The 15,653-nt window shown below is 32.5% G+C and overlaps 3 protein-coding genes across 5 annotated transcripts; 2 read left to right on the top strand and 1 right to left on the bottom strand.

Moving 5' to 3' along the window:
* Positions 1 to 9,472: 9,472 nt before the first annotated feature.
* On the top strand, positions 9,473 to 11,660 carry LOC117933815 (GDSL esterase/lipase 7). The gene is made up of 5 exons (XM_034855368.1): positions 9,473 to 9,836; positions 10,455 to 10,582; positions 10,714 to 10,953; positions 11,066 to 11,321; positions 11,402 to 11,660. The coding sequence occupies exons 1-5, from the start codon at positions 9,473 to 9,475 to the stop codon at positions 11,632 to 11,634; spliced, it is 1,221 nt and encodes a 406-aa protein (XP_034711259.1). The 3' UTR covers positions 11,635 to 11,660.
* Positions 10,226 to 13,552, bottom strand: LOC117933840 (calcineurin B-like protein 7). 3 transcript variants are annotated; one of them, XR_004654382.1, is made up of 9 exons: positions 13,252 to 13,552; positions 13,019 to 13,101; positions 12,798 to 12,857; positions 12,552 to 12,660; positions 12,422 to 12,474; positions 12,245 to 12,325; positions 12,043 to 12,155; positions 11,344 to 11,937; positions 10,226 to 10,607 (listed from the first exon to the last, which is right to left on the bottom strand). XR_004654382.1 is itself a non-coding variant. In XM_034855399.1 (8 exons), the coding sequence occupies exons 1-8, from the start codon at positions 13,319 to 13,321 to the stop codon at positions 11,883 to 11,885; spliced, it is 624 nt and encodes a 207-aa protein (XP_034711290.1). In that variant the 5' UTR covers positions 13,322 to 13,552; the 3' UTR covers positions 11,022 to 11,882. The 3 variants fall into 3 exon arrangements, 1 of the variants encoding a protein (XP_034711290.1); XR_004654381.1 differs by lacking the exon at positions 10,226 to 10,607 and adding an exon at positions 11,022 to 11,268; XM_034855399.1 differs by lacking the exon at positions 10,226 to 10,607 and having other exon boundaries at positions 11,022 to 11,937.
* A 1,260-nt stretch (positions 13,553 to 14,812) lies between these two features.
* Positions 14,813 to 15,409, top strand: LOC117930892. Its single transcript, XM_034851676.1, has one exon. The coding sequence runs from the start codon at positions 14,813 to 14,815 to the stop codon at positions 15,407 to 15,409; it is 597 nt and encodes a 198-aa protein (XP_034707567.1).
* Positions 15,410 to 15,653: the final 244 nt, after the last annotated feature.

The raw sequence follows: 15,653 nt of genomic DNA, 5'->3' as shown, positions 1-15,653 counted from the left end.
AAATTCATTTTTTATTTTTTCTCTTTATTTTCTTTCCCTCAAAATTTAATATAACTTAAAAGTTTTATTTATAAGTCAAAATATAACTTTTTTGAAAATAATAATTCAATCTTTTTGTAATTAAATATTAAAGTAAACATTATTACATAGATAATTTAAATTTATATAAAAAAAATTCTTAATTATATTCTACATGAAATACTCCACCATGGATAAACCCTTTTGTACTACAAAATATATTACAAGCTTATTTTTATTAATGACATAAATCATTGAAATTTTTATTTTTTAAAATTAATTCTAATTAAGATGATATTTTTTTTTCTAAAATCAAAATGATAGATTCAAATTTATTTGAAATATGAATAAAAATTGATAATAAAAAAAAATGTCATTTAGACTTCATATTTCAAATATATATATATATATATATATATATATATATATTCATACAATACATCTTAATTTAAAATTTAATGCAAAGGGTATTTCAAACATCTTAAAAATTTTATATTTCAAATATTTTTTTTAGAATTAAAAAATTAAAAAAATAATAATCTAATGCAAAAGGGTATTGGCCTTCACAAAACCATGTGAGGACCGATTATTCTTGTCCCCTCAATCTAATTTTTTAGGTGTATTATTGTGTCTCGAAAGCACTACAATCTTTCAAATCTCTCTTCCTTTCCCATTGAGAATTTAAATTCATCAAAATTAAATTAAATTTATTGATTAAAATAATCATTTAATTACAAATTGATATTTCCAAGTAAGATTTGCAATTTGGAAGGAAGGTTCACATGCATTGAATTAGGCTATATGATAAAAATGGAATGACTTGAGAACCCATTAAGAAAACCCCAAATAAAGAAAACAAAGGTGGGTTAGAGTTTCCAAATATACTAAATGGAAAGGTGCATTATGAAAAAAGGAATTGTGATGTGTGGGGGCTAAGTTCTTTAGGTGTTCCCCCTTTAGTGGTTACATTATTTTGTGGATCAATTTTTTTGATAAATTCAATTCATTCTAATTATAGAGTAAAGGACAAGGGACTTTATTCTCATTGCCACTATGATGGGTTTTGCATGTGGGTTTGGACCCCCTCCCCTCCCCACCCCTCTCCCACACCCCACAACCTAGGTCTTCAAATGGGTTCATTGTTGACACATGGATTACCATTTTTAATGTGTTTATAATTTTTTTTCTCTAAATTAGAAAAAACATTTTTGAACTTGTCTGCGATTTTTTTGGTTTGATGACAAGATTGTAGTTTTAGGTCGTTGGCTTGATTCATTCATATCGAAAGTATTTCAAATTCCTAGTTTTAACTACATTCATTTTTTGCTTTTTCTAGATAAATTATATATCCATATTCCTTTTATCTTTTTCCTATTATTACTTCTTTGATGTGAAATGAGCATAACAAAATTTACGAAAAATACTTTTCGTTAAGTGAATTTATATTTCGTATTTCCCATTTCAAGATTATCCTATACCGTTTAATTAAATATATATATTTTTATATTTTTTGACATACTAAAATATTTTTTTATTTTTTTTAAGATAGCATTATTATTATTATTATTATTTACATAGAATGCGATTAGGGGTTATCATCAAGTGTACATAGATAAGAATTTTAGACCACACAAGTGTCATAGAATTAAAAATAAAATAAAATTCTAATTGAATTTATTCTATGCTTTTGTTATTGCAAAGATGCCTAAATACTTATCATAAGTTGAGTTCTTGATTAATAACAAAGTGATACGTGACTAAGCTTGTCTTGTCAACATGATATATGATATATCTACTTTTTCTAAAGATTCAAATTCTTTTTAAAATATATATTCTTTTTGTATACCCACCTTATATTTTTATGGGAATTTGTTCACTTTATATTTGTGGGAATTTTATGTCAAATAATTAATAGTATGGTTGGAATCATGTCTATGTTATAAGTTATAACAAGTCATAAGAGGGAAATTAAAAGCAATGTTGAAAATTTTTAAGCAGAAAAATATTATATAGTATATTATGAGTCTTTTTAAATATTTTAGATTTATTAATTTTTTTCTGAAAATAATTTGTTTTCAAATTTTAAATAATTTATTTATTTTATCTTCTATTCACTCATTACTTATTTCTCAATTTTTTTACTAAATAAAAAAATCAAAATATTTGATTTTTTTTTCTGAATGCTATAAAATTATTGGTTTTTCTTTATTTTTTAATACTTAATAAAAATAAAATATTAAAAAACAAACGACTTAATAAGTAATACTATTAAACATTTTAAGTTCTATTGAGAATTAAGTAAAAAAAAATAATTAAATTGAACGTATTGACAACAAATTTACTTTAATTATATTGGTTAATATTTATTTTTATTTGAATATAAAAAGTTAAATATTTTGCAAACAAACACCACTTCTAAACTAAGTATATTTGGTTCCACTTCTAATTTCAAGCTTTTAATTTTTATAAATTAAATTCTAAAATAGTTTTGAAAATAATGTCTAGTAATAATTTTTTACTTTAATAGAAAGTAAAAATATTTTAAAAAATAAAAATAAATGAAACATCGGGTCACATCTCTTATGAAGTAACCATCAAATGTGAGATATATTACTTGATGTGAATACATGTATACTATATTAATTTTAGAAATGAGATAAAGGTTTCTAATCTTCAAGAATAGGTCCGTGAGTTCCATAAGTTCATAAACATAAAGTGTTTGAAGGATTAGTCAATTAATCTCTATTTTGTGTGAATCTGATCGGCATGATTGAAGGTATAATATTTGAATTTCATTTTATTACTTGTAATTTTGTAGATTTTATATTAGTATCTAGTGGTAATATTTTACTTTAATAGAAAATAAAAATATTTTTAAAAGTATTTGAATCCTAAATTTCCTTACACAAATTTCAAAATAAAAAATTAACACCAGATCTCATAGAATTTTTTCTTCTTTATCAAATGAAAAAGTTTGTCCCAAATTAAAAAAATAAAAAATAAAAATTTCCTTTTACTTAATTCTGTCTAATTATTACACACGTCTTTATTTTATTCTAAAATAAAAATAAAAATGTAATTTTATAAACAATAAAATTATAATTAAAAAAATATTAAAATAAAATTGATATTAGTTTTCATAATTTATTTGGAGTAAAATCCACTCGATAGTCATTTAATCCACTTTATTAACATGACCCCCCCGTAACTCCGGAGGAACCTTTTCCTAACTCTTTTTTACACGTGGCGAAAAGTCCGCTCAATCGGGGACGCTCTTGTATGCCGTTACCAGACATTACCGTTATGGCCGGCCAACAGTGGACACGTGGTGTTCTTTGATAGGTGTTGACACGTGAGCTTTGGTTCACAATGGTCAAAAGTCCACCGTCCTATGTTTTCAAATTAAAGAGACGGGACAGCATGTGGGTCCTACAGAAATTTTAAAATACGCTCGACCTCTGGAAGGATTCAGTGCGTCCGGTCATCAGGCCAGTAAATGATCGCCACGTTGAAATATTTTGACGTGGTCATCTGTTATTGGATTAATTTTTTGAGAAAGTGTGGTAGCTTTATTTTGACGTTGAATATTTTGACGTGGAGGCATTGGATTCAAACGATGAGACTTTCAATGTCTTGATGCATTGATACCAAATTGGTTCGGTCCTTCCAAGTTCCAACAAGAGGGGCTTTTGAAAAAATGCGCACTTTAAAAATAAATATTTTTTAAAATAAAGTTAATTTTCCTCGTATACCCTTTAGATTTGGCTAAATGCACTGATTTTTCATTGATTTGAAATTTTATTAAACACTCCCCTACCCTTCTCATTTAATTTTAAATATATTCATAAATAAATAAATATCATAACTTTTATGAATTTTTTTTATAATTAGTTTTTTTTTTATATATATTTTAACAATAGGAAATAAAATTTTTAAGTTAATTTTTTTAATTTAATTATATACATAATCAAAATTTGAATTAGCCCAATTTTTTTTAAAAAAATTGGAAGTCATCCAAATTCATTTATTTTAATTTCAAATGTATCAAAGAGGTTGAATGGAATAGTTTTCTACTAAGAAGTTCAAACAACTTATATAAGATAAAAAGAAAATAAATAATTGTTTTTTTATAAAAACAAATAATAATACTCTAAATAAAGGTGACAAAGTCCACTATGACGTTAACATGACTTGAACTTAATACATTTTTCACAAGTTTGAATTAAGATCTTATTTGGGTCATAGTCATGCTAACTGCTATGATATGTTTAATAAACAAATCGTTTTCGGTCGTAACTTATAAAATACAAATTTGACTTGAACCAACTTATTTAACCATTATATTAATTAATTGCATTATAATAGTAACTTATTTAACTTGTATTTCACTCATAATGATGTCAAGTTTTAAAATTAATCATGTTAGCCCAAGGGTTCTCCTAATCGGGTTTTGATGATAACAAATCATAGTTAAGTGATTAATTGGTTTAATAATTAAGAATCTCAGGTATAAACTCGAAAATTCATCAAAGGACCAAATAGATACAAGATCGAGACGTTTGGAAGACTTGTGATCATAGAAAACTAATGTAAGATGAATGCATGAGTGCGCTTAGGATTTTCACACGTTTCATGCATCTTAGAAAACTCGGTTTATTCTTTAAAACTTCGATTTCATTAAAACCTGAGTTTTTAACTAATGTACCTTAGGCAAAATGTTTTATAATTGGCTTAATAATTTACCTAAAGACCTTGCCTAAGTGTTAGAAAAGAAATGAATTAAAAAAATAGGTTTTCGGGGCCAAAAAGGTTCAATCGGTCAAGGTTATGGCAAACCGGCTCAACCGATTGAGGAACCAGTCGACTGATTGACCTCGTCCAATCGAGGACTGGTTGACGATGCACAAAAAAGTTTTACTCTCTCCCAGTAGCCTTCTTTTCCCGGTTGAGGTGATTCTTTTACCAGTCGAGGACTGGTCGAGGTCCGGTTGAGCCAACGGTAACCTGTTATGCATTAAATGCTCCAACGGCTAGTGAACCGGTCGATCCCTAGCTCGATCGGACAAGGTTACCTTTTACTGTTTTTGACTTCCGAGCTTAGAAACCTATAAATTGAGAGTTTCATTTCATTTTTTGAGAAGAGAACATTTGCATTCAATAGCCTACCTACCTGTTCTTGATAAAAAAAAACTCTCATTTCTTTCATAGTGCATTAAATCACCACTTGCATATCCTTTAGTGCACTCTTGTGTGTCATCCTAGCTTTGTCTTGTATTTGAGCTATCCTTAAGCTAAGTTGAGGGATCATTTCTTGTAAAAATCTGAGTGTCAAAGCCTTCAAAAGGTTTGAATCTTGAAGAGATTGTGTAAGAGCTCATTGGAGCCGTAATCCAAGTGTAAGAAGATTGAAAACTTGGTTGAAGTTTCAAGTTAGTGGAACCCTCAGTCGGTTAGGAGATTGAGGAGAGTGGACGTAGGTAAGGAAGTGCCGAACTACTATAAACCCGAGTTTGAATTCTCTAAACTCTATCTTTTTATTTTGCTTATATTGTGTTTGAATTTGTTGTGATTGAAAAGATTTTAAAAACCCAATTCACCCCCCCTTTTGGGTGTTTTTCTTAACTAAGTATAACCTTTGTTTTCTCAAATCATATTGACTTAAATAAGACCCGATTCGACTTAATTATTAAATGGATTAATGGTTTATATAGATTATATTTTCAATGATGTTTTAACCCAATTATTATTAACAATATATTCAAATTCATCTATTTAATTGAATATATGAGTTTTGACACAAAAAATATAACCCCAACACCATCTCCTACCCCATTTTCTAACACAAAGAACTTAACACTTATGTCGTGTTTGATACATGAGAACGATGAATGAGAATGAATTTTTTTTTCTGCTCCTATTTCTTCTTGAATAGGAATAGATTTGATGAATTCAATTATTGCGTTGATATGCATATAGGAATGTAAAATTGAAATGATTAATTGTTTCCATTTCTATGTTAAGTAACAACAAAAATGAAAACAAAAAAAAAATGATAATAATATTTATACATATAATTTAAAATAATATTTTATTTTTATTTTAAAAAATGCTCTCACATTGACATTGTACACACTTTAAAACAATTTGTTATTTTCATTTGAAAAAATAACATCTTTGAGAGTTTCTTTTGCTAAATTAAAAGGAAAAAAAAAACTATTTGGGTTTGTGATTTAAAAATAAAACTATTTTTAAAAATTAATATCATTTTTTGGTTGTTGTTTTTGAGAAACCATTTTTAAAAATAGAGTAATAAGTTTAATAATTTTAAAAAATAGTAAATTAATAATTTTAAATTATTATTATTATTATTTAAAAAATAATAATTAATTATGCTTTTTATAAAATGTTAATATTTATATTTTTATAATTCTATAAAAATATAATTTATGATTTTATTATAATATTACTATTTATATTTTATCAAAAACTATTTTTTATTTATTTATAATTATAAAATTATTTTTATTTTTAATAAGACTTGAATTAAATTTATTTTATATTATATAAATTGAATTTACAATTTGTCTTTTACAAAATCAAATGAAACATTATTTTTACAAATAATTTACCCAAATATGTTTTTTGATTTTTTAATTTTTAAAAATCACTTTTAAAAATAACTTGCACATAATCAAAATAGGATGAATTGAAATTCCAATGTGACACGAAATGACCATTCCCACTCCTCATTCCCACTCCTCAAACATAACCTCCCGTCTAAAAAAGAAGTACCTTTCCTGCTTTATCAGGGTGCCATTTGTTAAATTCCCTTTACTATCACTATTTCCGCTAGCCGGGGAATGACGGAATGCCATGCTTGACCCTGCAATCTTCATACCCGGTGTCATAGCCAACGTCTTTGCCTTCCTCAACTTGTGCTTTCAGTTGTTCTATGTACCCTTCCCGGAGCTAAGGCAGGGCGCCATATTGTTCCTTCCCAAAGTTTCCGGACATCACTTTTAAGACGACCTCTTTCCTTTCGCTTTTCATTTTCCCCGATTACTGCGAAAGATTTCTCTCGGAGGTCTGCGTTTTTTTCAGGGTAGCTAGGCTTCCTCTGCCTCCTTCGCTTCTGTCATCTTTTCAAGCTCTTGGGTTTTATCATTAATAACCTTGTCCTTGTCGAGGCAAATAGAATCACGGCCTTCTAATTTGGACACTAGACCTGAAAGTAAAGAAGCGGAATCGGGAGCTATCAAATGCTTAGGAGTTACCATATTTGTAGCCCCTTTTAAGTCCAGTGGTCATGGCGGGTACAGGAATATCTATAAGCCTGTTTCGATCTTCTGGGTTGAGACTTAAAGGCCCAGCAACTGCACACTCAAAGGACATTCCGACAATCGATTCAAAAATTCTAATGACATGCCTTAAAACATTGGGGAAAGCAACCCCCAAAGCGGCCATTGCCCTCAGCTTGCCTCGACCTCGACTTCATTGCTTAATGGCAGTTCTCTTTCATTGAGTGTCATGGGGTTGGCGGCATCATGAAAGGGAGGTTCAAAGATCCCAACCCTTCTACTGGAGCTGGGTCTTCCCAAATCTTCCGGCGTTGCCCTCCATTTACTTCTTCTTGGGAGGTTGTCGGGGCGCTGGACCAGAACCGGTAGCAGATGTTTCTCCATCTGAATTAAGCCCATATTAGATTGGACTGGGGCGTGGGGAACTTGGGAAGCACTTCTTCTTTTGTGATTGGTGAAGAGTGTTGGAAAGGTTTCTCAAACCCCTATTTAAAATATACTATTTATGGATTAAGAAAAGTTAATGGAAATATTTTATATTTAGAGAGAAAAAAAGCTATGAGAGAGATAAAATAAAGATGTGAGGAAGAACAAAAGACACTACTAGATCGAAAGGGCTCACTAAGGTGTAGATACGAAGAAAAATGAAAAACACTTGCTGGAGTAAAAAAGTTTATGATTCATGGTGGAGATACAAAGAAATCCGATAATTACATTTTTTTTTGTCATTTGTAATATTCTCTATTATATAATGAAATATTTTTTTTTCTTCTTTGAAGGTAGGCATGATTGATCGAACTACTTTAAAATTTCGTGTATTGTTTGTGTGGTTTGCTTTATTTTTGTGTTCATTTAATATGTTTGCATTGACGATTTAAGTGGTATTAGAGCTAGGTTGAAGATGTCTAGAGAGTCTTGGGTGAAGATGCTTAGAAACCTTGATTGAAGATCTCCCAAATAATCTTATATGAAGATTTCATGGAAAGCAAAGGGAATAGAGTATTGAAGAAGATTACAAAAAGAATTTTAATCGAAAGTGAAGTCAATTTTTCTATTATCAATAATATATGAAACAAGAAGATAGTGGCGTGTGACAAGAATGTGGTGCATGAAAGGAAGAGGGACACAAAGAGAGTGATACACACAAATAAATGATAGATTATAAAGAGATGGAAGGTTATCTCCATAAAATTTGATTTAGGGTGAAGATTGCTAAGAAAGTGTCTTTTATATATATATATATATATATATATTATAAAAGGAATATTATATATAATATTTTCTAACTTTATAATGTATAATTATATTTCTTATACTATAAGGAAAATTAGTGGAAATATCTTTATAAATATTCTTGGTGACAAGAGAAAAAAGTTTTAAAAGAGATGAGATAAAGAATCAAAGATCTTAAGAAGAGCGAGAAACACTAAGTGGCACAAGAGGGCTCACATAGAGTAAAAGACAATTTAATATGTTTACATTGACACTGTTATTAACATGGATGGTCGATTTCAATTTCTAACACCAAAATCAAATGAGAGAAATAATTGATTTTTGAGATCCAAAAAGTTGCTTATTCCCCAAGGGGCATCATTTCGCCCCTCACCATTTTCATCACGCATGTGTGGAGTGTAGCATAAGGATATACTTGCCTTAACTATCTTGCTCGTATATATCAAAATCTTAATATTTGATTTAAATATTAAAATTTAAGTGATACGATCATATCAAAAATAAATAGAATTGAAATATAAAACACTGTTGAATTGATACCTATTGAATTCCGTATCTTAATCTTTGAATATATATAATGAGTTTATACAAATAAATCGTATCAATTGCAAATAAATGGACCAAATACAAAAGAATTGAATTAAAATACAAGGTACTAAAATAAACTTAAAATACATATCAATGCAATAAAAAAAATGCATACATGACACAATGTAAGGAGTCTCACTCTTCGGTAGTACCAATTTGATGTAGTATCGAGGCTAAGTACGAAACAGTTTTTATAATGGTAATATAAAGAATTTACGCTGACCTTATCGCAATTTCAAGGGTGTTTTTGGACTTTTTCCGCAAGTTCAACAGTATATCTTACCCGCCAAATTCAGTTTTTTTTTTTTTTTCTCTCTCTCTGTTCTCTCTCTGCAATGTTGATCAACTCTGCCATATTCCTCCACTGCATTCTGGTTTCCACCATGTTTCTTCAACCAAAAGCTCGGAAACACCCTCAAGAACTCGAAGATCTCTTCTCGAACTCCAATGCCAATGCCCCTCCAGTGCCTCCTCGATCATCAGCTTCTTCGTCATTGGTGACTTCTCCTTCAGCCTCAGCTTCTTCTTCTCCTCTGGTTCCAGCCTTCTTCATCATTGGTGACTCCTCTGTGGACTGCGGCAACAACAACTTCCTCGGCACCTTGGCTCGCGCGGATCACCTTCCGTATGGAAGAGATTTTGACACCCACAAGCCCACCGGGAGGTTCTGCAATGGAAGAATCCCAGTTGATTATCTTGGTATTTTGAGCTTTCTTGATTCTGTTTGGTTGCTGGGAAAATGGATGTGCTTTTGGGCTTCTTCTTTTTTTTTCTTCTTCTTCTTCTTTTTTTCAAGTTTTCTTGGGTCCCTAATGGTGATTTTCTTGATTTTCTTTGGCTGCTGAGAAAATCGAGAAAACTGAATGGACTACTGGGTTTTCTATGGTTCTTCTTGTTTTGATTCCTATTAGCAGTTAAGTGGAGATTTAATTTAATTTAATATTCAATCTTAATTTCCTTGGTTTCCTGCATTTTCTCAGCAACCAAATGGAGCATACATGTTTCTTGTTCTGATTTTAATTAGTCTTGATTGTGCCTTCTTGATTGGAAATTGTTGATCGGGCTGTGTCTATTCAGCCAAACTTGAATTTCGCTTGAATTCCCAATTCTTAGAAATCTGGGGTACATGGGATTTGAATTCCATTCTAAGTTACCGACAGTTACACGATCAAACAGAGAAATGGGAATTGGGATTTTCCAATTCTAAACCCTCGATTCCCACCTAGAGCATACACATTCTTCACCTTTTGTTCTGATGAAATTAAATTTGGTGTAACCTTTTCTCATTACACTCTCTGTTTTGAATCCATTTCTCAGCATTACGCCTTGGTCTTCCTTTTGTACCAAGTTATCTGGGGCAATCTGGAATGGTAGAAGATATGATTCATGGAGTGAATTATGCCTCTGCTGGTGCTGGAATCATTTTCTCGAGCGGATCAGAACTGGTAGGCTTTAATATGTGAAACAACTCTGCATAAAAATCCCGAAATTGATGACCTCCGATTAGAACCATGTCAGTTTTCAATCTAAATATGCTGTTCTGGGCTATGTAATTTTGATATCATTGTCCCTACAGGGTCAGCACATGTCCTTCACACAGCAGATTGAGCAGGTTACAGACACATTTCAGCAGTTCATACTGAGCCTGGGAGAGGCTGCAGCGAACGACCTAATCTCGAATTCGTTGTTCTACATCTCAATCGGAATCAATGACTACATACATTACTATCTGCTCAATATGTCGAATGTTCAAAATCTTTACCTGCCATGGAGTTTCAACCAGTTCTTGGCAACCACAGTAAAGCAAGAAATCATGGTGCATATATACATATCATTTACTCATATAGCTTAATCATATCCATAAAACAGGCTAGAGGATGATAATTTTCCTGGAAAATCTCTAATTCATTGATGTTGATGGTATCCAGAACTTGTACAATGCGAATGTTCGAAAAGTGGTGGTGATGGGGTTGGCACCTATAGGCTGTTCTCCCTACTACCTGTGGCTGTATGGAAGCCAGAATGGGGAGTGTGTGAAGGAGATCAACGATATGATAATGGAGTTCAACTTTGTGATGAGATACATGCTTGAGGAACTTGGTGAGGAGCTCCATGACGCCAACATCATCTTCTGTGATGTGTTTGAAGGTTCAATGGATATACTAAAGAACTACAAGCGCTATGGTGAGATCATTTAAGCTTTTACCTTCATTTTTTGGGTAGGATCCTTGTCTCATGCCATGAGTTCTGATCTCCACCTCCAGGTTTCAATTTCACTGCAGATGCCTGCTGTGGACTAGGCAGGTACCGGGGCTGGATCATGTGCCTTTCACCAGAAATGGCCTGCAGCAACGCCTCAAATCATATCTGGTGGGACCAGTTCCATCCAACCGATGTAGTGAACGCCATCCTGGCAGACAATGTGTGGTCCAGCCTGCACACTGGGATGTGCTATCCCTCAAACTTGCAGGACATGTTGGTGGTCAAGGCCAGATGAATCGATGGAGAAGCTTCTCAGCAAGGGCCAAATGCTTATTGCCCCATTAAGTATTTGATCTTCAGATTTTCCTATCTGATAACTTGAACCTCTGCAATTTTTATTAGCAAGAGTAGAATGTATAATACTCATGGATAGATCACTTACATTGTGAAATACAATGGTTTAGTTCATTGATCTTTGTCATAGATAAAATAACGGTACATAAATCTCTTTATTCTTGTGTAATCAAGTGTTATCCCAAGTTGTTAATCTTCAGGGTCTGATCTCAGCACAAAACTGGGAAATGAAGTTCCAATATCCCTGCAACAATGAAATTCCATCAGGTGTGTGTTTTACCTCTAAAATCGTCTATATCAAGTTTCATTTTCGATAGTTTTGAGTTCAGTGAGGATAAGAGTGAATTACTTCAAATATGGGATGGTCATGTTCTTTAGTATGGATGGATTCCGAGAAATGAATTCATTCCACTCTTCTGGATCAATCTTTCCATCTCCTTTTGTATCTACTTCACTGAAAGTCTTTACAGATACAAAGCAAAAGTAATGCAGTCAACCATTATATGATCATACTATAACTTCTAAAGGCTCTATCGTCCAGTAATGCGAACCTTATCAATAATGGCTTCAACAAGGTCATCAGAAAGGATCAAGTCTGACTCATTCAGGAAGGCGAAAACCATCTCCCTGACCTAAAACCGAGTAAATTCAAAAGAATGAGCACTTCATTTGGGGTAAAACTCATCTGCTTTCTTTTTGGTGATTAGTCCATAATAAGCAATCTTTACCTCCTCATGTTCGATGAAGCCTGTCTGTCCTGTATTGTATAATTGAAATGCAACTGTCATACAAGGATCAAAGCGTTAAGCCAATTATAAGACAAACACGAACTGCACTGGGGTTAAGGGAACTTCATACAAGCAATTTTTTCTTCTTGGGGAGCATCTGGGTGGAAAATGCTCAAAGACCGGATGAATTCTCCAAACTCTATCATCCCATCATGTTTCAAGTCGAACAGATTGAAGATCTTTAGAAGCAGAATCAAACCAATATCTTGTTATTATAAGGAAAAATCAAATGGGATTACAGTGTTTAATTTAATGGTGTTCCAATTTTTGGTTCTTTTCTCTCAAATGAATATCAAGTATAGAGACAGAAGCTGACCCTATCTGCAAGAAGACTCTGCTTCTTGCTGTTCCTGAATAAGCCAAGCCGAAACTCATCCTGAAAAACCAAAACCCAAATTCAGAATAATTACTGCAGAAACCATATCAAGTTACTTTAATCTGTAAACAAATCCACTGAGTTGATAGTAGAGGTTCATCCTACTTCTTGGTTTAATACATTTACTAAATGGGTAATGGGAGTGATAAAATGGAAGTTACTTTGCTGATAAGCCCATCATCAACCACAGAACTGCTTAATTTCCTGAACAGCTCATACAACGCTTCCACATCTGCCACTTTAACTGCAAGTACAAAAGGCAGTTCATGGAATAAAAGAACATTAGCAGCCAAAAAATAACCACAAAATTGATCCAAGTAGAACCTGAATGGATCAAAGAAGGTCCAATTTAAACCCAAAAAGCAAGTTAAATGACAAAGAAAATGAAGCTTACAGCAAGTTTGAGCAGCAAGAATCACTGCGCTTTTGCGTTCCTGCCGCTGCTTCATACAAGCACAGCCCATCAAGAACACTTCTCTATATATGTTAGTAACTTAATCCTATGGTTTTCCTTTATATATATATATATTTGTACTAGGGTTGTATGAATCTAAACCACATTGAGTCATTTAAAAAGGAAAGGGTTAATAGTGAAGTTGGCTGCCCAAAAAGAGGATTCCTGAGAGTTACTTTTTTCCCAGAGAATCTTTAGATTTACCACTAAGCTTTCTATCTTCAATGAATAACCTATTTGTAATAGAGACTGGCACGATCGAATTCAACATTTTGTTCGTTTGGGCTTGATTGATTTTCTTTCTTTTCTTGCTTTTTTCCCCTGTTAAACCGAGGTTTTGAACCCTTCGAAGAGCATTCTCTCTTGTAGAGTTTGTTATAAATGAAAGTAATCTTTTAATATGAAAGTTAAGTGTACTCACTCCCATTTTGGATTTAGAGGATCATGAAGAACTCATAGTATATAAGATCTTTACGGATTTAAAGTAGTTTCAGTTTGAATTCAGGCATGATGCTGGTATGCTACCAAACCCAATGGGTGGAACAAAGGATCAAAGCTGTGGGGATGTTATTCTTTCCCATAAGTATCAAAACTTGATATCACCTATAAGTGTAGTAGTTCTACAAGCAAAGCGTGTTGTCCATTTCCACCAACAATGGATGGGGCTTCTTCTTGGCCTGATAAATCCTGATGAAAGATGACAACAAATTCCTTTAGAACTGTGAGGATTATCGTCCATTTGAGTCTGGAATCTGGTGCTTTCTTCTTTGATGGGAGGATGCTAGAGAGGGAATTATTCCATACAAAGAGCTTACCTTTGAAAGTAAAGTTCTCTTGAAACACTGCTTTTTAACAAGAAAAGCCAGTCAAACTTGACATTTTTCTGGTTGTAAACCAATCTCTAGGGAGGATATGTGACCATGTTCTATGGATTTTAAAAATATTTTCAGGTACTCTGGCATTTCACTTTTGGCTGGGAATTGCATCACTGGTTAAAGAATATAGGCCAAAGATGATATACCGTACACATGATTCAGAATTAAATAAGCTAAAGTTGGGACTGGTTCTATCTAAGGAATGTATGCTGTCTGCAAGCTGATGAAGCCTTGAGAATAATATCATACTCAGCTTGTTGGAAACGTGCCTTAGGTTGCTACAGTTCTGGGCAAACAAAAAATTGCTGAATAATTGGTCGATAGACCAAGTCTTTAGGAAATATTTTCTGCATATATATATATATTGGCTTGATATTAGGAATTGGTTAGACATGGCTTGAAATTAGCAAATTCTTTTGACTTTCTGTTATGTTTCAGCTCTATATAAAGAGCAATACAGTGAATAAAAATATACTTCCAGATTCCAAGTGTTTTTTTTTTTATTGAAAAAGTTTTGTTTTTCCTTTGCTATCATAAAATTTCTGCCCTGTTCTTGTGTCATATATCAACAATTTGGTATCAGAGCAATTCTTCTTGAGGGATCTATGAGTTGAGTGAAACCAGAAATGGAAACTGAAACAACTTTCTCCCATGTTGCGCCATCGATTTTTGATGGTGATAACTATCAAGCTTGGGCTGTTAGAATGACAGTCCATCTTGAAGCATTAGATCTTTGGGAAGTTATAGAGGAAGACTATGATGTTCTCCCATTGTCGGCGAACCCTACGATGACTCAGCTTAAGACCCACAAAGAGAGGAAGACCAAGAAGTCCAAAGCTAAAGCCTACTTATTCTCTGTTGTTTCAAGCACTATATTTACAAGAATCATGGACCTGGAGTCAGCAAAATATATTTGGGACTACCTCAAAAAGGAATACCAAGGCAATGAAAGAACCAAAAATATGCAAGTACTCAACTTGATTAGGGAGTTTGAAATGCTGAAAATGAAGGAGACAGAAACCATCAAAGACTACTCTGACAAGTTGTTGGGCATAGTAAACAAGGTGAGGTTGCTTGGTAAGGACTTCTCTAATGAAGGAATTGTGCAAAAAATTCTTGTTACTCTGCCTGAAAAGTATGAGTCTAAAATTTCTTCATTAGAAGAATCTAAGGATTTGTCAAGTATATCCTTGGCAAAATTGGTGAATGCATTGCAGGCATAAGAGCAAAGGAGAATGATAAGAAAAGAAGAATCGATGGAAGGTGCTCTTCAAGCAAAGGCAGAAAATTCAAGAGGAGGCAAGGACAAGAAAAACAACAATAAGAATAACAACAAGAAGACTAACAACAACAACAAAAACAAGGATGGAACCTATCCACCTTGCCCACACTGCAAAAAGACAAATCACCCACAAAGGAAGTGTTGGTGGAGGCCTAATGTCAAGTGCAGGAAATGTGGTCAGATTG

This window comes from Vitis riparia, chromosome 2, assembly GCF_004353265.1.
Source record: "Vitis riparia cultivar Riparia Gloire de Montpellier isolate 1030 chromosome 2, EGFV_Vit.rip_1.0, whole genome shotgun sequence".
Classification (NCBI taxonomy): domain Eukaryota; kingdom Viridiplantae; phylum Streptophyta; class Magnoliopsida; order Vitales; family Vitaceae; genus Vitis; species Vitis riparia.
The sequence above is the reverse complement of the archived record's forward strand: the minus strand, read 5'-3'. Positions and strand labels throughout refer to the sequence as shown.

Bases quoted from the DNA above. Each gene is read 5' to 3' on its own strand.
- LOC117933815 (XM_034855368.1), top strand. From the start codon at position 9,473: ATGTTGATCAACTCTGCCATATTCCTCCACTGCATTCTGGTTTCCACC. The intron at 9,837-10,454 runs GTATTTTGAGCT...TCCATTTCTCAG, and splicing joins AATCCCAGTTGATTATCTTG to CATTACGCCTTGGTCTTCCT. The intron at 10,954-11,065 runs GTGCATATATAC...GATGGTATCCAG, and splicing joins CAGTAAAGCAAGAAATCATG to AACTTGTACAATGCGAATGT.
- LOC117933840 (XM_034855399.1), bottom strand. From the start codon at position 13,321: ATGGGCTGTGCTTGTATGAAGCAGCGGCAGGAACGCAAAAGCGCAGTG. The intron at 13,102-13,251 runs GTAAGCTTCATT...TTGTACTTGCAG, and splicing joins TCTTGCTGCTCAAACTTGCT to TTAAAGTGGCAGATGTGGAA. The intron at 11,938-12,042 runs GTAATTCACTCT...TCATTGTTGCAG, and splicing joins ATGACCATCCCATATTTGAA to GGATATTGGAACTTCATTTC.
- LOC117930892 (XM_034851676.1), top strand. From the start codon at position 14,813: ATGGAAACTGAAACAACTTTCTCCCATGTTGCGCCATCGATTTTTGAT.